At 39.1% G+C, this 25,960-nt stretch overlaps 1 protein-coding gene across 1 annotated transcript; it reads right to left on the bottom strand.

Moving 5' to 3' along the window:
* Positions 1–494: 494 nt before the first annotated feature.
* LOC150087764 (rhythmically expressed gene 2 protein-like) lies at positions 495–23,410 on the bottom strand. The gene is made up of 2 exons (XM_090369871.1): positions 23,350–23,410; positions 495–1,256 (listed from the first exon to the last, which is right to left on the bottom strand). The coding sequence occupies exon 2, from the start codon at positions 1,233–1,235 to the stop codon at positions 495–497; it is 741 nt and encodes a 246-aa protein (XP_090225997.1). The 5' UTR covers positions 1,236–1,256; positions 23,350–23,410.
* Between the last annotated feature and the right edge of the window lie 2,550 nt (positions 23,411–25,960).

The raw sequence follows: 25,960 nt of genomic DNA, 5'->3' as shown, positions 1-25,960 counted from the left end.
AAAAAAATTGTTAACTTTGTAAAATAAAGTAATTTAAGAATCGTTCAGTTTTGTTCCAAGAGAGCATGTGTGATATACATTTACAATAATATTTTATTTATGTACTTATATCAAAACTTAGATATATAATAATTACGTCATGTCTAAGCATGCAAACGTCTGGTGGTTGTAATGATTACTGTTAAGGTAAGTTTTGTAAAACTTAATATTGGTTCTTTTTTGTTCTGTTAATATTTTAAATTTATAAGTTTGTTAGTAAAAATATAAAATTATGAGTAATAGTTTCATACAGACTAAGACAGACTAATAAGCTGTGGTTAAAAAAATTTTCTTGTGGCTCCAGGATAGTCATGAGATTACATTTTAAAAAAAAAAGTTATAAAAATAAATTATGTGAATTATGATAATTGGTAAAATATGGCTAAATTTCATTTGCTGAAATTCATTACATTTTTTAATTTTATAACATTGTTCGACAACAAAAAAAAAAGTTATTATATTAAATGACTTTTTAGATCAGAAATATCCCATAGAATTTCCCTTTTGTCCACCAACCAAGTCTTATCATCTTCTGTCTTACCTTCTGCATATTTCAAGAATGCTTTCCATCCTGCATGCTTAGCAGCTAAATAATCAAGTTCAATATTGTCTCCAATGTGGATGGCTTCTTCAGCTTTTATTCCAAGGTGCTGTACCTGCTGCAAAGCTGCATCAAAAATTTCTCGAGATGGCTTCTGCTGTTTTACTAGGTATGAACACAGAACGAATTTGAAATGGTGTTTAAGCTGATTTTGCCGTAGAATTGTCTCAAGTCTGCTGTCAAAGTTAGAAATTATTCCCAGTACCACCTGTGCTTCTCTAAGCTTTTCCAAAATTTCATATGTCCTAGGATAGATTTCCCAGCATGATTTATAACAGTAATTTTCATATAAATGTTTGGCCACTTCAGCAAGCTGGTCCTCTGTAGCACTAGTACAGCCTCCATCTCTGAAAGTACAGTTTATCACTTTGATCCACCACTGTATATCAGTAAGCCCTTTAGTTGCTCCAAAAGCTGGTTGCATCTGATTAAAGAGTTGCCAGTTGTGATGAAATGCCTTGGTCAAATGAGAAGGTTGTACATCAATTCCATATATCCTTGCAGTTTCAGCATATTGTTCCCCAACTTCAACTCTTACTTTAAGTAACGTATTGGTTACATCAAAAGTAGCTAAGCGAAAACGACTTGTAGCCATTTTAAGCCAACAAGGATTTCTCTGGGGGAAAAAAATAAGAGTTAAATATGAATACATATTCTTGTATCTAAAAGCAATGTTCAAATATTTAAGAGCTATAAATGAATGATTATTCAAAATATACTTGACATGAATGAAAGTACTCAAATATTGAGATCAAATCCTATTTATTGGAAACAGTTTAAATTCTGTTGGTTATATTCAAGGTCATAGCTTAAGTAGAAATTAGATTTATAACTTCTGCACTGTCAAAAAGCTGCAGCTTTTGACATAAATCAATTACAATGTTTATAAGAACACTATTTTCAGCATTCATTTTTCAGGGAAAAAGATGCAATGGAAAGGGAAGGGAAATTTATTTCTTAAATCCATAATAATATCAATTTTATAATTTTCGTGCTTTTCTTTTATATTTTTAAGTTCTATTGTTAAAATGACCTTTACTTACTAAAAATCCTTTGGAAAAATCACCCTTGCATACAAATAGATTGTAGATTGATTTGATAAAGTAATTACTGTTTAGTTAACATTGCAAATATTTAAAATAAATTTTATAATGTTAAATCTTGAAAAATGTAAATTTTCATATAAAAAAGATAATGAAAAGCATAAAAAAGTCTCATAATCAATATCTCTAATAGAATTGGATTCTTGAATAACATGAAGATATCTTAGAAATGTCTAACCTGCAGACTATATAGCCTAGTGTGTTGTTTTATGTGAATCACAAACTCTATTTTTTTAATTAAGTGAGGGATAACTAAAAATAAAAGCTGTTTTACATTTTTAATTAAATACAATGTCAACTTTAAGTTCATATGCCACCATTTTGACAGAAACGCAAGACTCTTCACAAAATACGTTAAGAAAGGCTTGATGCATTCATAATTTTGCTGCATAAGAAAGGGGATAAATTGGAAATTATAGACCAATTAGCTTGTCCCACATCTACAAGTTTGTTCACAATGGTCATTACTAACAGATTAGAAAGAATACTTGGTGAGAATCAACCGAAAGATCAACCTGGCTTTAGGACAGGAAGGATTCTCAACTATGGATCACCTTCATGTAATATCACAACTAATGGAGAAAGTAAATGAATATACATAAAATGCCATTTATGCCTGGCATTTGTGGACTATGAAACTGTATTTGACTCCATACAGCATAAGGCAATGTTTCGGGCACTGGAAAGACAAGGTGTAGATACCCCATACATTATGATTTTGGAGAAAATATGAGAATGCTACCTCCTTTATTAGACTAGACGAAGAGAGTAGCAAATTTAAAATTGAGAAAGGAGTTCAACAAGAAAACAATATCTTCGAAGTTGTCTACTACTGCCCTTGAGGAAGCTTTCAGAAGATTAGACTGGTTGCAGAAAGGAGTCAATGTGAATGGAGAGTACCTAAACCATTTATGATTTGTAGATGATATTGTGATCATAAGCCATGATCCCAAAGAATTGGAGGAAAATCTTAATCAGTTATGCAGTTAGCAAGGATTTCGGACTAAAGATGAGTACAGCTAAAACAAAAGTAATGATGAACAAGTATGCAACAGAAAGGGATATAATGATTGAAGTAGCAGTAATTGAATTGAAATTCATATACTTATCTGGGACAAGTGATTGGCTGTAATTATGATAAAAGGTTGGAAGTCAAGAGAAGAATAAATTTTGGATGGATAGCATTCAGGAAATATAGTCACGTACTGAGGAGCAATATCCCAGCTTGTCTGAAATGTAAAAAAATGAACCAATGTATACTCCCCACCATGGCTTATGGAAGTGAAACTTGGGCACTCACCAAAAGAATGGGAGAGAAGCTGAAAACTGCATATCAAAGAATAGAATGAGTTATATTAGGAATCAGACTGTTAGATAAGAGGAGAAACTGATTAGGCAGCAAACAAAGAACATTCTTATCAAAACTAAAGAACTGAAATGGACTTGGGCAGGACACTCAGGTTGAAGATGTGATGACAGGTGGATCCAAGAGGAACTAAAATAAAACCTGGAAGACAACAAAGATGGACAGGTGAAATTCATGAGTTCATGGGTAGTAAATTGATGGCCATTGCACAAAACAGAAGAAACTGGAAAGTTGTTGGACTGGCCTTCATCCTGCAGTGATTGAAAATGGCTAGTAATGATGAATGACCACCATTTTTACATGGGTAAAAGTTTTTTTAAAGCCATTGTCTCCTGGTGCACACAAAATATCAGATTCTACTCCTTTTCTAAAGAATTTGCAAGGACTTCTTTGCAAATGTTTAGGCTTGCTGATGGTCATTTAGTTTCCTATCTTCCCAGATCTCTCTACCAAATGCTCTTCTCAGAGCATTTGTATGTTGTTGTTGTTATTTGGTTTTTAGAAGCATTAGCAACTAAGGCCATATTGCTCCGGGGTTATGCAGTGGTCATTCCCTGACCTTTCCGCATCCTCTGCATTTGGTGGTCACGGGCTCGAACCCTGGTCTAATCAAGAAGCGTGTGCTAAGCACTGCTGCTCCTGCCCACCTGGCTACGGTGGTGCCTAATATTTGTATGAAATTCACATTTTAAACTGCTTCTGCACAAATTAATAATGTTAATTTAAAATAACTTGAACAAAATAGCACTGCTAATATTACTGTCATGCATATCCACACATGCTGCTTGTCATGCCACCTCTACTTCATTAACCTTAAAATGCTCTGGTGTCTGACAGATGCCACTTTTTTTTTTTTTTTTTTTCACTTTCCAGTTTTAAGGCACATTAGCATATATGTATAGTGCATCTGTTGTCTTCACTACGTCTGTCCATATGTAACAACTTGACTCCAAGTGGATGAATTTTCATGAAATGTTATATTTGGTCCTTGTAAAAAGATTTGTTGGGCAATTCCAAATTTCATTAAAATGAGATAATAGAAATCCAGAAATTATTTTATTTTTTATTATTTTATTTTATTTTATTTATTTATTTTTTTTTTTTACATGTAATAAGTGAACTTCCAGCGGATGGATTTTCATGAAATTTTATATTTTGGTCTTTTAGAAAGATTTGTAAAACCATACCAAATTTTATTAAAGTCAAACCAGTAGAGATCTGGCATTTCTGCCCATTCGTGGGCATGTAAAAACTTGACTTCCAGAGAATGAATTTTCTGGAAATTTTGTATTTCACTTTGTTTTACTAAATTGGACCATTAGAAATCTTGAAATTATTTTAATACATATACTATATATTTGAGTGGAAGCACTGGATATTATGTTTATTGTCATGAACTAGTTCTAGGAATGAATGGGCAGAATACACAGAAATGAAACTCTTGTTGCATGCATAAAAGTTGCTTTTTTTTTTTCTTTTTTTTTTATGTTATAAATCAAATTATTACTACTAGTAGTGACATGATGCAAGAAGCAAGCTTATAAAGCATCAGCCAAAAAAAAAAAAAAAAAACCCCTTCTGACACCTGTCCATCCCCTCTAGTATTATTCAAATTACGCACTTGCACAACAGATGGAAGTTTGTTACAACAATCCACCCACTGGCTGAAGGCAAATTTCCACATGTCTATCCTGCAACCCATTCTTCAATTTGAATTTATGCCCCCTCGTGAACTTAGTCTGAGCAACAGGAAAAATGCCATCAGCATGGAGCTTTCTCAATCCATTCAAAGCCTTAATCAACTCAATGAGGTCATCTTGCAGGTGCCTAGTCTCCAGATGCTGTAATTTACAGAAGTGAAGCCTTTCTTGGTGAGATGCCCTTATGTTCCCCTCACCACTCAGCCCTTCTCTGCACTTATTCCAGCAATCTACATCCTTACCAAAATGGGCATCCACCCTGTATGTAGTACTGAAGATGGAGGCCTAACCATTCACTTGATATGATTCATCAAGCAAATATACAGGGTTGTTAAAATTAAAGTATCCCTATGTAGACAGCTCTGGAGCAAGTTCTGAGGCTCGTACTGAAGAGAAATTTGGACAACAGGTACAATAAAGAATACGCTCGGCATTTATTGGGAAACAAATTTTAGTTACAAAATTTGTCACTGTATGGTACGTAACTATCTTAGTTATGATTATGCAAATAACTTACATTATTTGCATAATCATAAGTTACTGCCACTACTCAGCTCTACTGTGCTGTATAAAAGCAAAGCAGTCTCCAAAATCATACAGTAGATATTTACCTGCGCTACAGCAATGCCAACAATCTTGCGGGAAGTGTTATTAGTGAAGCTGTACTATCAAAACAGCAAAAATGCTGCTATCAAAATTCCGGCATCAGAAGTGCATAAGGCATGGACCTATGACTGCTGTCTGCAAAATGATTGCGAAATTTGAAGTGACAGGATATCTTGGTGTTCAACGGTAGAGGTTGAAAACGAGTGGACTCTCGTGTTGAAGATGGTTATGGCCGTCGTGGATTTATCAGGTCAATCTCCGTGTGGTAGCACATGGTTTCTCTTGAAGTGGACATTTGGTATTCCACTCTATGAGTAGTAATGCGTCAGGTGTTGCGGTACTATCCTCACAAGATGCACATGCTAAAGCATGGTGATGCAGACATTCGTTTCACATACGCACTTCAGTTTCTGGGGCAAATGACAGTGGATATCACTTGGCCGTGGAACATCCTTTGAAGTGATGAAACCCACTTCAGCTTAAATGGACAAGTGAATACACACAACTTGCATTTGGGCAACAGAAAATCCTCATGTTATCCAAGAGGTCCCATTGCATTCTCCAAAAGTGACATGTGGATTTACAGCCACATTCATGATTGTGCCACTATTTTGAACAGGTAACACTGACTGGACCCTGCACCTGTTCCATCACTGGACAGCGATATTACGAAATGTTAGCAAATTTTGCAATACCAGAGCTGCGACAAAGATGGTTTGTGACCATTGTGTTCAAAGATTGCTCAGGCAACACTTAGAGATGAACGGGTCATCATCTGTTGTTTCCAGACATCTTGGCCACCCCAATCACTGGATCTCATCTCATGCAACTTCTGGTTGTGGAGTTTTTTGAAGAACTGGGTGTATTGGGAAGGATGTCAAACTCTGCCAGATTTGAAGGACAGCATTAGATGTCATGTGCTGGCTGTTCCAGTTGACATGTTACGTTTGGCTGCAGAAAATGCTGTTCTTCGAATGGAAACTTGTTGACCAAAATGGAGGACACATTGAAAAATTGTAGCGCTTTTCAAGTGATTTGTATTTCCATAGGGCCATATAGTGACAAATTTTGTAACTAATTTTTTTTCCCACTAAATGGCGAGAGCATTCTTTATTGTACCTATTGTCCAAATTTATCGTCAGTATGAGCCTTAGAACTTGCTCCAGAGCCCTCCACGTAGGGATACTTTAATTTTAAGAACCTTGTACTTGTACATTGACAAATGCATTCACTTGAGTCATCAAGTGAATGGTTACATCATGAACATTTTAATGCAACTATACAAGCCATACTACCATGGTGGAAAGGTGCTAGGATACAGGGGTCATACACTGAAATCATTCTGGCCCACTTCCTGCTATTATTGTAACGAATAACACTGTCAACATTGCTAGTTTGACTAATCAATCTGCAGTCTTCAATGTTTCAGGCTCATTCGGTTCACTGTTTCTTGTATCCTTCTTACCACTGATATTGCTCAGCATCTACCCTGTTATTTCTCTTGGTAGAACTTGTTTAGTAATGTCTAAATCCAGTTTCTGGTACTACTGAATCCAAGGATCTTCAGCTAGAACACTCGTTATCCCATCAATTTGCTATTATAAACAAACTGGGTATGTCCTCCACTCTTAGTTCCTTAAATGGGGAAAGCAACATTGACATTACTGTCAATTCTCAGTATATTTCCTCATTTGTTGCTGAATGGTCTGTGGTTAAGAAACTTTACTCTAGTGACCACTGGGATACCACCTTTTTTATAGCCTCTAATGACAATAGCATTAGTAGAGACATGATGAAAGCAAGCTTATGCAGCATCAGCCAAAAAAAACCCACTCCCATTTCGCCCCTCCATTCGTTCGAAATACCTGTCCAGTTGAGCCTTAAATTTATTTAGGCTATCAACTTCCACAACAAGGATTGGAAGTCTGTTTCATCAACCAACTACCCGCTGCCTAAAGGCAAATTTCCGTACATCTATCCTATATCTGTCTTTCCTCAATTAGAATTTATGTCCTCTGATGTGATTTTCTGAGCAAGAGGAAGAATCCCATCAGCATTGAGCATGCTCAAACCATTCAAGGCTTTATACACCTCTATCAGATCACCTTGCCAGTGCCTAGTCTCCAGACACTAATTTGCAAAATTTAAGCCTTTCTTCATAACTGCAACCCTTGTTCCATTTACTAATCTTGTTGCCCTTCTCTGTACTCGTTCCAGCAGCTCTACATCCTTCTTGAAGTGAGGCCTCCAGACCTGTATACAGTACTGAAGGTGTGGCCTGACCATTGTCTTATACAAGGGAATAATCATCTTATCCCTGCTAGAAAAATTCCTGTATATCATTGACAAGACACTATGAGCTACTCTTGCAACCTGTCTGCACTGCTCAGAAAACTTCATATCTGCCTGCACAATTACCCCCAGGTCCTTTTCATTCTCTACTACTGTCAGTGTAGTACCACAGAGTTCATACGTTACTCTGGAGTTACTGTTTCCCATATGTATTACTTTACATTTGTCAATGTTAAACTTCATTTGCCACCTCTCAGCCCATCTGCTCAACCTTTCCAGGTCCTGTTGCAGCAGCATACTGTCAGTAGTGTCTTTAACAACACTGCCGACCTTTGTATCGTCTGCAAACTTCGACATTAAGCTTGATATACCATCAATATTTATAAATACAGAAAACGACAATGGACCCAACCCTGAGGGACTCCACTAATAACATTAATCCACGATGAGCAGTGTCCATTGATTACCACTCTGTCTTCTCCCCCTCAACCATCCCTTTATCCATAGCAGCAATTTGCCCTCAGTGCCAAAGTGCTCCAATTTGTGCAGCAGTAGTCATTTCGTCCTACTCTTGAAGATATCTGGCACTTCTCAAAGCGAATTCTGTGGGATCACATTGAATCATCTATTAATTTTGGTTTCCATTCTAAACCCTTTAGGTTATCCGAACAGTTATTCTACCATTGATCTCACATCCTTTCTGACTTCTATATCATGCCTGCTCCCATGCTGCTAGGAAAAAAATGCTTTCTAAATAATCTATCCCATGGTAGAAACACAAACCAACACTCCTATATTGCCAGAGAAGTTGACTGTCTTAGAACTACCAGAAATTAACGAGGTTATGTTAAAACAATGAAGGACTAAAATCAAATCATGGCAGAAAATTGTTACCACCTCAGGTAATCATGACCACTGGGGAATTGTATACTTACAAACCTGGAATTCTCTCTCTCTCTCTCTCTGTGCTATGTTGCCATTTGTGTTCAAAGTATTGAACCAATACTTTGCAATGACATCATTAATTATATATTAGATATTCTGTTGCCTATGTATAATCCAGATAATGATCTTTCAGAGTATTTGTATTGGTAACTTTACATACTATTCCATGGCTGCTACTTATCCCTTCACTCACAAGTTAATCTTGATGTTGCTAAAATGAATAGCGTCAGCTGCTTAGCATTAGAATTAGTAGAGGCATATGATGCAAGAAAGCAAGCTTATGCAGCATCAGCCAAAAAAAAAAAACCTCCCATTTGTTCCAAATACCTGTTGATAGCCTAAAAATTTATTTAGGCTATGAACTTCCACAATAAAAGATGGACGTCTGTTCCACCAACCAAGTACTCCCTGCTAACGACAAATTTCCACACATCTATTCTACAACTGTTTCCTCGATTTGAATCTGTGCTCCCTCAGGTCCTTAATCTGAGCAAGAGGGTGAATCCCATCAGCATCCAGCTTGCTCAACCCATGCAAGGCCTTATACACCTTGCAGGTGCCTACTCTCCAGGCACTGCAATTTGCAGAACAAGCCTTTCTTGGTAAGAACATTTTGTTCCCCTCACCAATCTTGTCGCCCTTCTTTCTACCCGTTCTAGCAACTCTACATCTAAAATGAGGCCTCCACACCTATACTCAGTACTCTAGGTGTGGCCTAATCATTGCCTTGTACACTGTTGTGAAAAACTTAAGCACCAACACTATTTCTAAAGGTTACAACCACAAAATCAAAGGAAACAGCCAGTGGCGATTTGCATAACTGTGGACGTTCAGTAGAAAGCTCGTGCACATGCAAAAATTTGAATCGTGATGAGAGGGCTCACATAACAAATAAAAGCAGCAGTTATGTGCAAATTACCTATTGGTGAGCACGGTTGTTACGGACGTTTGATTGGTTTCATACAGTACTACAATGAAATGGACATGTGTAGGTGTAAAGAGCTGCTTCTAGAACGTTTGTTCAACTCTGCCTCGAATCTCTGAATAACAGTATCACTAGAAATGAGCGAGATATGTATGTGTTGTGTTATGTCTGGCCACTTGGCTACCCAGAAGCAGCAGTCACCTGGATAGATGATTCTGGGTACTCGTCCACACCACGGGAAGGTGGGCCAGTCCATGTAAAGCACGAATTAGATAAGGCCGAGATGGGTTTTAAATGAAGATTAGGTTAATTTTTTGCATTGAAGTTCAGCATCTTGCAGCTGGGACATTCACACAGCAAACAGTCAACCTGTGGTTCACTGTTTGCTGTGTCCCTTTAACACGTGCAGTACGTGTTAAACGCCAGAACGCTGTGTCCCTTTAACACGTGCCCATCGGAGACGCCATTTACAGTGGTGCATTGAACACAAGGACTTGACAGCAGCGCAATGGGTAAGGAAAACTTTACTGATGAGAGTAGATTCAGTCTCAGCAGCGATTCTGGACGTCAGCTAATCTCGCGAGAGGGCACACGGTATCACCGCAAACATCACTGAAAGGGATCAATATGGCAGTCGACGTGTTCTCGTCTGGGGAGGCGTTACCTTGGATGGACGTACACAACTCCAGATACTGAAAGGCGGTACTGTAACCGGTGCAGGCTAATGTACGGAGGTAATCTTCCATGTGCGTCTGTTCTGAGGTGCTATTGGCCTCAGGGTTCGTGTTTATGGATGATAACACCACACCCCATCGCACTGAAGTTGTTGATATGCTTTTGTAAAGTGAGGACACTGCATTAGCATTAGTAGAGGCATTTGATGCAAGAAAGCAAGCTTATGCAGCATCAGCCAAAAAAAAAAAAAAAACCCACTTCCACTTCACCCCTCTGTTCGTTCAAAATACCTGTCCAGCTGAGCCTTAAACTTATTTAGGCTATCAACCTCCACCACAAGGGATGGAAGTCTTCCACCAACCAACCACCCGCTGGCTAAAGGCAAATTTCCGCACGTCTATCCTACATCTGTCTTTCCTCAATTTGAATTTATGCCCTCTCAGGTGATTTTTCTGAGCTAGAGGAAGAATCCCATCAGCATTGAGCATGCTTAAACCATTCAAGGCTTTATACACCTCTATCAGATCACCTCGCTGGTGCCTAGTCTCCAGACACTGTAATTTGCAAAACTTAAGCCTTTCTTCGTAAGAGCACCCCTTTGTTCCATTCACTAATCTTCTTGTCCTTCTCTGTACTCGTTCCAGCAGCTCTACATCCTTCTTGAAATGAGGCCTCCAGACCTGTATACAGTACTCTAGGTTTGGCCTGACCATCGCCTTATACAATGGAATAATCACCTCCTTATCCCTGCTGGAAAAATTCCTGTATATCATTGACAATACTCCATGAGCTACTCTTGCAGCCCGTCTGCACTGCTCAGAGAACTTCATATCTGCCTGCACAACCACCCCCAAGTCCCTTTCATTCTCTACCACTGTCAGTGTAGTACCACAGAGTTGATACGTTGCTCTGGGGTTGCTGTTTCCCATGTGTAGTACTTTACATTTGTCAATGTTAAACTTCATTTTCCACCTCTCAGCCCATCTGCTCAACCTTTCCAGATCCTGTTGCAGCAGCATAGTGTCAGTAGTGTCCTTGACAACCCTGCCAACCTTTGTATCGTCTGCAAACTTGGAAATTAAGCCCGATATACCATCATCAATATCATTTATAAATACAGAAAACAATAATGGACCCAACACTCATTGTGGTGTAATGTTATTAGTGGAGCCCTGAGGGGCTCCACTAATAACATTACACCACAATGAGCAGTGTCCATTGATTACCACTCTCTGTCTTCTCCCATCAACCACCCCTTTATCCATAGCAGCAATTTGCCTCCAATGTCACACTGCTCCAATTTGTGTAGCAGTCTTCCATGTGCAACAGTATCAAAAGCCTTTCTAAGATCCAAGTATATAATATCAGTTATTCCCTGCATCCAGTTCTTTTGTGACTGCATCATAGTATCCAATCAAGTTGGTCAGGCAAGACTTCCCCTTAACAAAACCATGCTGTGTCCGAGCTATAACTGAAGTCTTGTCTAAATGATCCTGCAGTGCTTCTTTAACCAGTGCCTCCATTAATTTTCCTGGAACAGAAGTTAAGCTCACAGGTCTATAATTACTTGTGTCAGCCTTTGATCCTCCTTTGTGAATTGGGGTCACATTTGCACATTTCCAGTCTATGGGTACCTCCCCTGAGTCCAAGGAAGCTCTCATAATTATGGCTAAGGGTTTGCTTACTTCCTTTGCTGCCTCCTTTAATATAACTGGATAGATCCCATCCACCCCCAGGTGCCTTTCTTGTGTTTATCTTCAACAGTTTCTCCTCCACTTTACTCTCAGTTATTTCAAGATTCTGTAGCTTACTGCTAGAGTTGAATACACCTCTGGCATTCCCCTCGCTGAATAACTCCTCATGTGTGAATGTCGATGCAAAATATTCATTTAGTTTGTTAGCTACCTGAGCAGGATTATCAACAGTTGACCCATCAATATCAAGTGGACCAATCTGATTCATCCCTTCCTTCTAGAGTTTACATAAGTAAAGAACTCTTTGCTGTTTTTCTTTGCATCCCTTGCCAAGGATTTCTCGTAATCTGCCTTCGCCTGCCTAACCTCCTTTGTAACTTGGTTGCATATCAACTTGTATCTATCATAGGCTTCTGTGTCATGTGTTAATTTGTATGTATCCCATGCATTTTTCTTCTCTGCCATATGGAAATTAAGTTTATCATTAGTTCATCTGACATCCATTTTGGCCTAAACCTTGAACAATATTTCTTAGTTGGTATGTAAAGCCTAGTAGCTTCCAAGATAAGTTCTTTGAATGCTTCCCATTTTGCATTTGCTGTTGGTAACATCATCAGTTGGTCCCACTGTATAGAATTTAAATACTGTCTCAGTCCATCGTAGTCGCCTTTACGGAAGCAATAACCCTTCCCTTTACCCCTAATGGTAGTTACCTCTTTGAGTAAATCCCACTTCAGCACACTGTGATCACTGCCACCTAGTGGTTCATTTATCTGCAGATTCTTAATGCATGAAGAATCACTGCTGATAATCAAATCAAGAGTATTACTCCCTCTAGTTGCCTCCCCTGATGTAGAAAACAATCATCCAATAAATCAACAAAAGCCCTGCTAGTGTGTGAGTAACCAGCCCCCAAGTTCCAGTCAATATCTGGGAAATTAAAATCTCCCATTATAAGACTCTCTGATTTACTGGCCCACTCTATTTCCCTGTACAGTTCCTTATTATACTCATCAGAGTCATTAGGCCTATAGCACACTCCTACTCTCAATTTTGATCTCCCAATGTTTATGTCACACCAAACTGACTCAACACTGCACTGTCCAGCAATGTTGACTGGCTTCACTTCCTTGGTTTTTATGTGTTTCTTAACTAATAGCATAACCCCTCCCCCCCTTCCTATCCTGTCTATCCTTTCTGTAGACGTTGTACTCCCCAAATTGCAGTTCTGCATCCCTTATATCTGTGTGACACCACGTCTCTGATATCCCAACAATATCTGCCTTCGATGTTTTGAGCAATACCTCAAATTCATCAAATTTATTTCTAAACTCCTAGCATTGGTGTACACGCAAGTATACCTGCACCTGTTTCTATTCTTAGCTACCCTATCACAACCCATGTGTTTACTTGTACCGCAATGGCTCCCAGCAGTCTCTGAAATATCAAGCATCTTGTTTTTCAGGCTTCTGCTCATTCTAATAGAAGCAGTGCAAGAATCTCTTTCACCTCTGCCAGTGGCTACTGTCAATCTATTGGTCTTTGTCTCCCCCCGAGCTAGCAGTTTTCCGACCCACCTAACACTGCCTCGATAGCATCAGCAAATATTCTTGCACCCTTTCTATTTAAGTGTATCCCATCCCTGTAGAAGCAATCTCTCCTGTTAACAAGTACAGTCCAGGCTGAAAAAAATTCTTCCCCCTTGAGCCTTGCACAATCTTTCCAGGGCCGAATTGATCGACAAGGCTCTCATCATATACTCCCTCCTATCGTGTCTGGGCAGAATTGCAGACACTTTCAAATTCAACCCTAATTCTCGGCTTTTGTTCAACAGTGACCTGTACTTGTTAAGTAATTCTGCCGGTCTCCTACTCTTAATATTTGTTCATATGGATTGGCCTGCCCGGTCCCCCCCGCCGATCTAAATCCCATCGAACACAAATGAGGCGCCTCCGTAGCCAGGTGGGAAGGAGCAGCAGTGCATAGCACACGCTTCTTGATTAGACCGGGGTTCGAGCCCGTCACCACCAAATATGGAGGATGCGAAAAGGTCAGGGAATGACTACCGCATATCCCGGAGCAATATGGCCTTAGTTGCTAATGCTCCTAAAAACCAAACAACACAAACAAACAAACGAACACAAATGTGACCCTCTGGGGAGACACCTAGCAGCAATTCCACACCCATCAGAAAATGTTCACCAGCTGAAGATGGCATTGACAGAGGAATGGACGATGTTACCGCAAGAACTTATCAACAACATTGTTCTAAGTATGGACAGGCGGTGATTGATTTGATTTGATTTGGTAGTTGTTGGCGCATCGGCATCTGTGGCCATATTGCACCTCCCAAGGTTTTTGCAGTACTTTGATCCAAGCCCGAGGCGGGAATCGAACCCGCGACCTTTGGGTTGCCGGGCAGGTACTTTACCCGGTCGGCTGGACAGGCGGTGCAAAGCCTGCATCGACATTAGGGGTGGCCATATCTCCTACTGAGGACCACCTCTTCCCTTTGTCCATCTGTATCATGGCAGCCAGTGCTATGTTGCCATTTTTGAATAAAGTCCCTCTGTACCGTTTTGTTCCGTTGTTGTGTTGGAGTTGCTTCCTTCATCATTTCTGTACCTTACTTTGGTATGCTTTTCCAATATCCAAGCCACTCCTATGAGAAGCTACAGGTGACAACCTGACGGGTCCTTAAATTTTGCACACCACTGTACATTACATAAATGGGTATATATAAGAAATTACGGGTGGCTCTAATATAATAATTTTTTTTTTTTTTTTTTACACCCATATGCAGTACCTTGCATTTTTCAATGATGTCAATCGAGTGTGCGGTGAGTGCAAAAAATGTAGTTTAGTCATTAAGTGTATTTTCTTATAATATATATATATTATATATTTTTTTTTGCTGGGGCTTGAACCCCAGTCTGCTGTGTTGGCTGTTCAGGTTTTATCCACTGTGTTACAGGGCTGGTTGAATAAGCGTGTAAATGTGGTTATTATAGATAAAAGTCTGTGACATCAAAAGTTTAAATTGTGGGGGATGTGGGGTCTGCTTCGCAGGGCCCGACGCATAGCTAAGATCGTTTACTATGCTAATAATTTTATTTCTTCTGATGGGAGGTACCTACAAAAAACGTATTTTATCCCCCTGTGTTTACGCTATTGGAGTTATTATTAGTAGAGGCCCACTTTGCTAATGCAAACCTGAAACAGTATAGACCTGTTTTTTTTTTTTTTTTTAAATGTATTCCATATTGTTCGGGAATGCTAAAATATATTTTTCTTTCCAATAAGCTAGTCAAGTTTGTGGCTCCATCTCTCGAACCTTTTTTGCAGGCTGAAAATGAATTTTTTTCTGTCATATTGCTAGACACAAAGTTTTTGAATTTTTTTTCCCTCTACGTTGATACCTGAGATATAATTATTTTCCTTCTTAAAGTAATTTCCCAAAGTTGTTTAACATTTTTTTTAAAACTATTAATGATTAGTTGCAAATTTAAAAAAAGGTATTTCTCTAGTATCTAAGAAATTACAAAAGAATTTTTTTATTGATTGTCACAAAGCATTTTAGAGGGTTAGCGACACGCAAAAAGGCTATGCTATTAAGAGAAAAAGGTAAAAATCAGCACAACCACTTACATAATTTGCAGAGTACATTCTGTCTGTTTTTTGTTTTTTTCTAGCTGAACGGATATTTGGGTACCAGTTACCCCAAGCATTGGGCGTGGTCATAGAACGGAGTGATTGTACCGTCCGGTTCTATGGTTGGGTGATTATTGTGAAGGCCCACAACAACTACCCGCTGGCTTAAGGCAAATTTCGGCACATCTGTTCTACAATTGTCTGTCTTAAATTTAAATTTCTGCCCCATCAGGTCCGTAATCTGAGCAAGAGGAAGAATTCCCATCAGAATTGAGCCTGATCAAATCATTCAAGACCTTATACACCTCAGTCAGATCACCTCGCAGGTGCCTAGACTCCAAACGCTGAAATTTGCAGGACTTAAGCCTTTCTTCGTAAGAGGATCACTTCGCACCCCTTACAAATCTTGTTGCCCTTTTCTGTACTCGTTCAAGCAATTCTACATCCTTCCTAAAAATATGCCTCCAGACCTGTAAGCAGTACTTAGGACGTGGCCTGACCATTGACTTATACAAAGGAATAATCACCTCCTTTTCCCTACTAACAAAATTAATGTATATCATTGGCAATACCCCATGACCTGCTCTGGCAGCATGTTTGTGCTGCTCTGAAAATGTCATATCTGACTGCACAATTATTCCCAGGTCTTTTTCATTTTTTAACACCCTAAGTATAGTACCACACAGTTGGTATGTTTTTCTGGGTTTATTTTTACCCATATGCGGTACTTTGCATTTATCAAAATTAAACTTCAGTTGCCACTTCGCAGCCGATCTGCCCAACTTTTCTAGATCCTGTTGCAGTAGCACACTGCCATTAGAGAACTTGCCAACCTTTGTATCATCTGCAAACTTCGACATTAACCCAGATTTACCTTCATCAATATCGTTAATAAATACAAAAAACAACAGTGGACCTAAAACCGAAACCTGGAGGACTCCACTAATAACATTAGTCCACGAAGAGCAGCATCCATTGATTAGCACTCTCTGTCTTCTCCCACTCAAACATCCTTTTATCCATTGTAGCAACTTGCCCTTAATACCATACTGCTCAAATTTGTACAGTACTCATCCACGAACAAGTGTAAAAAGCTGTCCTGAAATCCAAGAACAGTACTTGGATTTCAGGAAAGCTTTTGACACTTGCGTATGGAAAACTACTGTACAAATTGGAGCAGTATGATATTGATAAAGGTATATCAGGCTTAATGTTGCAGTATACAGATGATACAAAGAAGATGGCAGGGTTGTTAATGACAGTAATGGCAGTGTGCTACTGAAACAGGATCTAGAAAATTTGGGAAGATGGGCTGAGAAGTGGCTACTGAAGTTTAACGTTGACAAATGCCAAGTACTGCATATGGGTAGAAGTAATTCCAGAGAAACGTACCAACTGTGTGGTATTACATATAGGGTGGTAGAGAATAAAAAGAGTTCTGGGAGTAATTGTGCAGTTAGATATGAAGATCTCTGAGCAGTGCAGATGGGCTGCCAGAGCAGGTCATGGGGTATTGTCAATGATATACAGGAATTTTGTTAGTAGGGAAAAGAGGTGATTAACTCTTTGAATAAGGCAATGGTCAGGCCACGCCTTGAGTACTGCATACAGGTCTGGAGGCCTTATTTTTGGAAGGATGTTGAGTTGCTTGAGCGCGTACAGAGAAGGGGAACAAGATTGGTGAGGGTAACGAAGGGGTCCTCTTACCAAGAAAGGCTTTAGTTCTTCATATCGCAGCAGCTGAAGACTAGGCACCTGCGAGGTGATCTGATTGAGGTGTATAAGGCCTTGAGTGATTTCAGAAGGCTCAATTCTGATGATATTCTTCAACTTGTCAGATTACGAACCTAAGGAGGCATAAATTCAAATCGAGGAAAGACAGTTGTAGAATAGATGTGCAGAAATTTGCCTTCAGCTAGCGTATAGTTGATTGCTGGAACAAACTTGCATCTGTCGTTGTAGAAGTTGATATTTTAAATAAATTCAAGGAGGAACTAGAGAAACGTTTAGAGGGAATGGATGTGTAAAATTGGGTTTTTTTTTTTTTTTTTTTTTGGCTGAGGCTAGATAAGCTCATACGCTCGCTATTTTGACGTGTACCTGTTAAATAAATGAGAAGATCTCCTACTCTTAATGTCATTAGTGCAAACATGTTCAACAATATCACCCTTTGTGCCCTTAAAAGATGAAATCTAACGGGATAAATCAATACTAAAAACTACGATTAGGGTTATTAGCATTAGTAGAGGCATATGATGCAAGAAAGCAAACTTATGCAGCATCAGCCAAAAAAAAAAAAAAAAAAAAAAAAAAACCTTCCATTTCACCCATTCGTTCGTTCCAAATACCTGTCCAGCTCAGCCTATATTTATTTAGGCTATCAACTTCCACAAAAAGGATGGAAGTCTGTTCCACCAACCAACTACCCGCTGGCTAAAGGCAAACTCCCGCACATCTGTCCTACATCTGTCTTTCCTCAATTTGAATTTATGCCCTCAGGTGATTATTCTGAGCAAGAGGAAGAATCCTATCAGCATTGAGCATGCTCAAACCATTCAAGGCTTTATACACCTCAATCAGATCACCTCGCAGGTGCCTAGTCTCCAGACACTGTAATTTGCAAAATTTAGCCTTTCTTCGTAGGAGCAACCCTTTGTTCCATTCACTAATCTTGTTGCCCTTCTCTGTACTCGTTCCAGCATCTCTGTATCCTTCTTGAAATAAGGCCTCCAAACCTGTATACAGTACTCAAGGTGTGGCCTGACCATTACCTTATACAAGGGGATAATCACCGCCTTATCCCTGCTAGAAAAATTCCTGTATATCATTGACAAGACACTATGAGCTACTCTTGCAGACCGTCTGCACTGCTCAGAAAATTTCATATCTACTTGCTCAATTACCCCCAGGTCCTTTTCATTCTCTACCACTGTCAGTGTAGTACCACAGAGTTGATACGTTACTCTGGGGTTACTGCTTCCCATATGTAGTACTTTACGTTTGTCAATGTCAAACTTCAATTGCCAACTCTCAGCCCATCTGCTCAACTTTTCTAGATCCTGTTGCAGCAGCGTACTGTCATTAGTGTCCTTAACAACCTTGCCAACCGTCGAATCGTCTGCAAACTTCGAAATTAAGCTTGATATACCAATATCAATATCATTTATAAATACAGAAAACAACAATGGACACATTGTTGTTTTCTGTATTTATACTGAACCCTGACCTGAACCCTGAGCAACTCCAATAATATTAATCCACAATGAGCAGTGTCCATTTTAACACTCTCTGTCTTCTCCCCCCTCAACCACCCATAGCAGCAATTTACCTCTAATGCCACACTGTTCCAATTTGTTCAGCTTCCATGTGCAACAGTATCAGAAGCCTAAGATCCAAATATATGATATCAAAGTTATTCCCTGCATCCAGTTCCTTTGTGACCACATCACAGTATCCAATCAAATTGGTCAGGCAAGACTTTCCCTTAAGAAAACCATGCTGTGTCCGAGCTATAACTGAAGTCTTGTCTAGGTGATCCTGCAGTACTTCTTGAACCAGTGCCTCCATTAATTTTCCTGGAACAGAAGTTAAACTGACAGGTCTATAATTACTTGTGTCGCCCTTTGATCCTTCTTTGTGAATTGGGGTTACCTTTGCACATCTCCAGTCCGTGGGTACCTCCCCTGAGTCCAAAGAAGCTCTCATAATTATGGCTAAGGGTTTGTTTACTTCCTTTGCTGTTTCCTTTAATATAACTGGATAGATCCCGTCCACTCTGGGTGCCTTTTTTATGTTTATCTTCAACAATTTCTACTACACTTTCCTCTCAGTTATTGCAAAATCATCTAACTCACTGCCAGAGTTTAATTTACCTCTGGCATTCCCCTCTCTGAATAACTCCTCGTGTGAATGTAGATGTAAAATACTCGTTTAGTTTGTAAGCACCTGAGCAGGATCATCAACAGTTGAACCATGAATATCCAGTGGACCAATTTGATTCATCTCTTTCCTTCTAGAGTTTGCATAGGCAAAGAATTCTTTGCTGTTTTTCTTTGCATCCTTTGCCAAAGATTTCTTATAATCTGGCATTGCCTGCCGAATCTCCTTTGTGACTTGGTTACAGACCAGCTTATGTCTATCATAGGCTTCCATGTCACCCATTAATTTATATGTATCCCATGCAATTTTCTTCTCTGCCATCTGTCTCATTAGTTCATCTGACATCCATTTAGGCCTAAACTTTGAACAATATTTATTAGTTGGTATGTAAAACCTAGCAGCTTCCAGGATAAGTTCTTTGAATGCTTCCCATTTTGAATTTGCTGTTGGTAACATCATCAGTTGGTCCCACCGTATAGAATTTAAATACTCTCTCAGGCCACAGTAATCACCTTTACGAAAGTAAAATCCCTTCCCTTTACTCCTGATGGCAGTTACCTCTTTGAGTAAATCCCACTTTAGCACACTGTGATCACTGCCACCTAGTGGTTCCTTTATCTGCAGATTCTTAATGCAGAAAGAATCACTATTGATAATCAAATCAAGAGTATTACTCCCTCTAGTTGCCTCCCGAACATGCTGATGTAGAAAACAATCATCCAATAAATCCACAAAAGCCTTGCTAGTGTGTGAGTGACCAACCCACAAATTCCATTCAATATCTGGGAAATTAAAATAAATAAATAAATAAATAAATCTTTATTGTGAAGTAGATTTACAGCACAATATCCCATCACGGCGACGAGCGCCAGGGGTTCACATATAGATAACATAAGTACAAATTCAAATGGCTACAAAATATAGCGAACACATACAAAAGGCTACAAAATACAGATTACAAATGCAAAAAGAAATACAAATACATCATAAAAACAAGGAGCTGAACACAAATAAAGAAAAACAAATACAAGTTGGCAGTGATTCAGGTTTCAAGAGCTTTGATAAACTTGTGTCTGTCCTTCTTTTTACTTATTATGGTGTCGATGTCGGCGTCCACACGGTTGAGGGCAGCGAGCATCTGCTTGGGCAGAAATCTTTCGGTGAGTACAAGCCTGTTGTGGTGAGCCACAAGTGCTGGTACCGACCTTAGGCTTGGCTGTGGAATCCTCCAAGAGCAAGCATTCCAAATATTTGGAGATGATATTTGGCCTGAGACGAGTTTGGCTGTGAAGACCAGCCTCTTTTCAACGATCAGGAACTTCAACCTCGGGATGTCGAGTGCTTGTGCCATCATGGTAGTTGTGGTAGCGGGAGGTAGCCGAAGCTTGTTATTCGCCCATTTCAGTAGCCAGTATTCAGCAGTGTACACCCGCTTAAGGTTTGTATGTGCAGCAGAGGCCCATATTTCTGCACCACAGAGAATGGCAGGGTAGACGGTGGAGGTGATGAACCTTTTAACAGTGGCAGGATGTCGGACGTGTAGCAGCTGCTGCTTTGAGATCCACCGTAGACGAGAAAATCTGGTACTGAGTTTGTCGATCTGGTGGACAAAGGACATCTTTTGGTCGAACAGAACGCCAAGGTCTGTGTGCGAGGGTACGTTTGGTATTCGTACCCCTGCGAGTGAAACGTTGAGTACTGTCGGCATGGATTTAAGGGAGAATATAACCTGAGCAGACTTCAGAGGGTTGATTTTTAGATTGAAGTTTGCCAGGTACAATTCTAGATCCTTAAGTTGGGAATTGATCCTGTTGCTAAGCTGGGCGGGGTCGTCGCCAGGGTTAATTGGAGTCAGCAGTTTGAAGTCATCGGCATAGCATAGAAGACCATTCGTTGAGGCAATAATGGGCACGATGATGGCTGTGAACAGGACACCAGACAGGACACCCCCCTGCGGTACTCCAGCAGTAATGTCGCAGGATAGGGTATGTTGCTGCCGATGGAGAATAAGTATTCTGTGACTGAGAAGTGATTCCAAAAAGCACAGCATATCACCTCGAATGTGAAAATTCTCCTTAAGTAGGAGGAGCAAGGCCGGAATCGACACGGCATCAAAGGCTGCGCTTATGTCGAGGTATGTGGTTGCTAGCTCCCCCATTATAAGACTCTCTGATTTACTGGCCCACTCTATTTCCCTGTACAGTTTCTTATTATACTCGTCAGAGTCATTAGGTCTATAGCACCCTCCTACTTTCAATTTTGATCTCCCAATGCTTATGTCACACCAAACTGACTCGACACTGCACTGTCCAGCGATGCCGACTAGCTTCACTTCCTTGGATTTTATGTGTTTCTTAATTAACAGAATAACCCTTCCTATCCTGTCTATCCTTTATGTACATATTGTACTCACTAAATTCCAGTTCTGCATTCCTTATATCTGTGTGACACCACGTCTCTGATATCCCAACAATATCCGCCTTTGATGCTTTGAGTAATACCTCAAATTCATCAAATTTGTTTACCAAACTCCTAGCATTGGTATACATGCACCTGTTCCTATTCTTAGCTACCCTAACACAACGCATGCGTTTACTTGTATCGCAATGACTCCCAGAAGTCTCTGAAATATACTGCATCTTGTTTTCCAGGCTGCTGCTCATTTCAATAGAAGCAGTGCAAGAATCACTTTCACCTCTGCCAGTGGCTTCTGTTAATCTATTGTTCCTTGTATCCCCCCAAGCTAGCAGTTTTCCGAAACACTTAACACTGCCTCGATAGCATCAGCAAATATTCTTGCACCGTTTCTATCTCCTGTTAACAGGAGAGAGTGCATCTACAGGGTATATATACTAAAATTACCAATCTAAATTAATTTTTCCCAACATTTTGGACTTCTCCTAGCGCTTCCTTCGACGCGTACGCGATTTTTTTTTTTTAGGTCCTAGCCACTGAAATCTCTGGAAATTATATGGCAGGACTTGCCAGAGTGGATACCTGGTCTGCCTCCACGGAGCGAAAGTGGGGCAACGTGGGGCCTCAGTAGGGGTCTGGCGGCTAAATGACCAGATGAACAACGGTACAAGGCATCACACATACACAAATCCATACGCTTTTAAATCTCTGGCTTTTCCAGTCAACTGGTTCACCCACAATGTAAACTACGCGGAGATGGGGGAAACTCCTGATGCCGCTTGACCCTAAACACACTTTACACTTTACAGGAGGAAGAACCAATTCTATCATAGGAATCTACAGGGTAAAATCCCTAACAAAACTCCACAAGAGATGGCAACGCCCAAATACTCCATTAAAGCGAGGGATGGAATAAACAAAAACTGGGTAGTAGAACTAACCCCGGAAGCCTGGAAAACCCTGAAGAACCAGACAAGGGTGTTTATAGAAAGGGGATGCTACCACAAAGATATGGAACCCCACAAAGATGTAGAACCTACCTGCGTAAACTGTAAAAACTTAAAAAGCTAGAGCACAAGCATTCACTGAGAAACCCCATGTGTCCCATATACCAACGAGCCAAGAGTTTATACCAAAGTAGGATCAACTATGGGGACGAAAATTAAAGTTTACAACACAAATATACTAAAAATAATTCAAATAAATGCGCAGAGGGCTAGAGCAGTAGCCGACCAGATCCGGGTTAAAGCTGAATAGGAAAACGCGGATGTCATCATATTACAGGGTGCTTATCCTTCACCAGCCATAGGCTTCCTTGCACCATGTGGCCATTGTAAATACTACTAATAATACTAATTTTCAGTTGAATATTTCAACTAGTTCAAGCAATATTCTAACAAAGCATAAAATACATGGTAATATTTATAATATATGCAATATATTGGAATAATGGCTTACCTTGTTATGTACTTTTAATAAACAGTTGACTAGTCAGTCAGTCTTCGTCCAGAAGAGAAATGATGTGGCTGCACAGATGTAGAGAAAGATCTAATGATCGATGTTTTCTTTCATTTTCAGTTGCAGACTGAAAACGAAAGTAAATGCCAGCTTGCATTTCTTCTTTCTCATTACTGATCATGCATTCTCGTTACTACATATGATTATTCACTTCTCGGTATGAGTCAACTACTTATTTATCGTAATAAATAAAATTATTGTCAAGAATTTCTTTATTTATTTATTGTGAAATCGTTGATAAAACCACTGGACGATAAGAAACGAGAATTGATTTACGAAAAAGTTTCAAAAAATGTTCCTCGTCTATAGGTGCACATAACTTAGTAGGGTATGGGATGTGTACGAGATATTTTGTGAACTATTTTTATATACTATTATATTAGGGTCACCCGGTAATTTCTTACATATACCCGTATTTGTGTGTGTAAATTGCGTGTGTTCTCTGGTCGATTTGCCTTAAGTTTTTATTAAGTTATTGTTAAAAATAATAACGGCTAACAAAAGGATAAAAAATTAAATATATTGGGCCGGTTTATGAACCCGGAACATTGCTAGTAATAGTAGAAATATCTAGCAACCATAATGAAATATAGATAAGTAAATTAGTGTGAGTGGTGATGGTGACCTGTCAAGTGTAGTTACAATGGAAAAAATTAAATTAGTGCCTGAAAAATAAAAGCAGATTAAATAAAAATCTACAAATAGTAAATGCTATAGATCCTAAGATTTTAACTACGTCATCAAGGGCCGGCAGCCAAAATCAAATGATTTAGAGCAAGAAGTTAGGCCTCTGTTTCTGTTATGACATACGTATGATACATATATGTATATATTATGATGTATATGTCATAACAGAAACAGGGGCCGTACTTCTTGCTCTATTTCCTTTGGTTTTGGCTGCCGACCCTTGATGACGAAGTTAAAATCTTAGTATCAATAGCAATAACTACTATTTGTAGATTTTTAATTTCTTCCATTGTAACTACACCTGACAGGTCAGCACCACCACTCATACACTAATTTACTTACCTCTCTCTCTCTCTCTCTCTCTCTCTCTCTCTCTATATATATATATATATATATATATATATATATATATATATATATATATATATATATATAGTAGCGAACTTAATGTACCACTAGATCTGTCACCATAAGGGAGTGAAGAGCGGGCGGGATTGTAATTTTGCCACTGGTTATATGGCCATGATTTATAAACAGCGAAAAAACTAAATATTTGCTATAAATGAATAAATTAATTAATAAATTACTTCAGATTAAGTGAATAGATTAAGATTAATAAATTATTTTAGATTGAAGGCTTAACGTAGCAGAGCGGTCAGGTGGAACTACAGTAGTACACGCGTTTATTAGTTTATAGTGCACAACTAATATTTGGAGTGCACAACTAATATTAGTTTTAGTGCACAACTCATACTAAAATATCAGTCTTGAATCCAGCCTTTTACAGCGGGGTGGGTGAGGGCGGATTGGCTTCCCACTAGAAACTTCCTCTAAATTCAAACACCGGATGATTGCCAAGACCACTACCCGGAAGTCAAAAACACTAATGAGTTGATATTCAGGCTATTTCCCCCTCTAATTAGTGAGATTAAAGAGACATGTTATCGAGACACTTCAGTAGTTTAAAAACAAAGTTGAAAGGGTGGGGCCCAGTCCTCAGAAATCTTTCCCAGCTTCCTTGTTTCTATCAGTCCACACCTGATTATCATGCTCGTACATCATAACAATAACGTGATAAATCATTAAACTTTAATCATCATATAGCAGTAACAAATAATCCACATATTATGATCATAAGAGTAGGGGTGGGTATAATCTCCTGAGCATCTACCTGGGACTGTCCCTGATAATGGTGATAAAATGGTTAATTACAGAAAGCAATCACGATTTCGTAAATAAACTGAAAGAATAAATTAACAAATTTAATTTTTCACTTAAGAATGTATGAAGTTACAATTAGACAGCACCATAGTTTGTGAACGTAATGCCTACTGGAACATCTTTTCCTTTCGTTTTATTTTCTAACTGAAAATAAAGATAAAGAAATCAAAGAATTTGGAGTGGATCATACCAGGTGATACCTGCTAATTAGCTTTCCTTTTTAATAATAATAATAATAATAATAATATGTATATTAGTTCAATATTTCCAAATACACTAGTTTTGAAAACGTCAGCAACACACTAGCTTTATAAAACACTTTGTTGAAGGGATTTTAGATGCATCGGCAGCTTAGGCCACATTGCGAAGCTTATAAGCCTTCTGGGTTGCACAGTTTGTATAATCACTGTCCTTCCCTCACGGAGTGGAAAAAGCCTGAGTTCAAAACCTGTCAATGATGCAACGAATATTTATGGACAATTTTTCACAATGTGGCTGAGTTCATCGGACTCAGACGAGGAAACCACAGTTTTTCTCCCGTAAACTCTGGATTTTCATCCAGAAAACAATAAAATAGACCAGGGCTTCTTAAACTTTTTTCATTCACGACCCCATTTATGATTGCGAGTTTCTTGGCGACCCC

The sequence above is a fragment of the Mastigoproctus giganteus genome, chromosome 3, assembly GCF_048544385.1.
Source record: "Mastigoproctus giganteus isolate SK-2022 chromosome 3, ASM4854438v1, whole genome shotgun sequence".
Lineage (NCBI taxonomy): Eukaryota > Metazoa > Arthropoda > Arachnida > Uropygi > Thelyphonidae > Mastigoproctus > Mastigoproctus giganteus.
The sequence above is the reverse complement of the archived record's forward strand: the minus strand, read 5'-3'. Positions and strand labels throughout refer to the sequence as shown.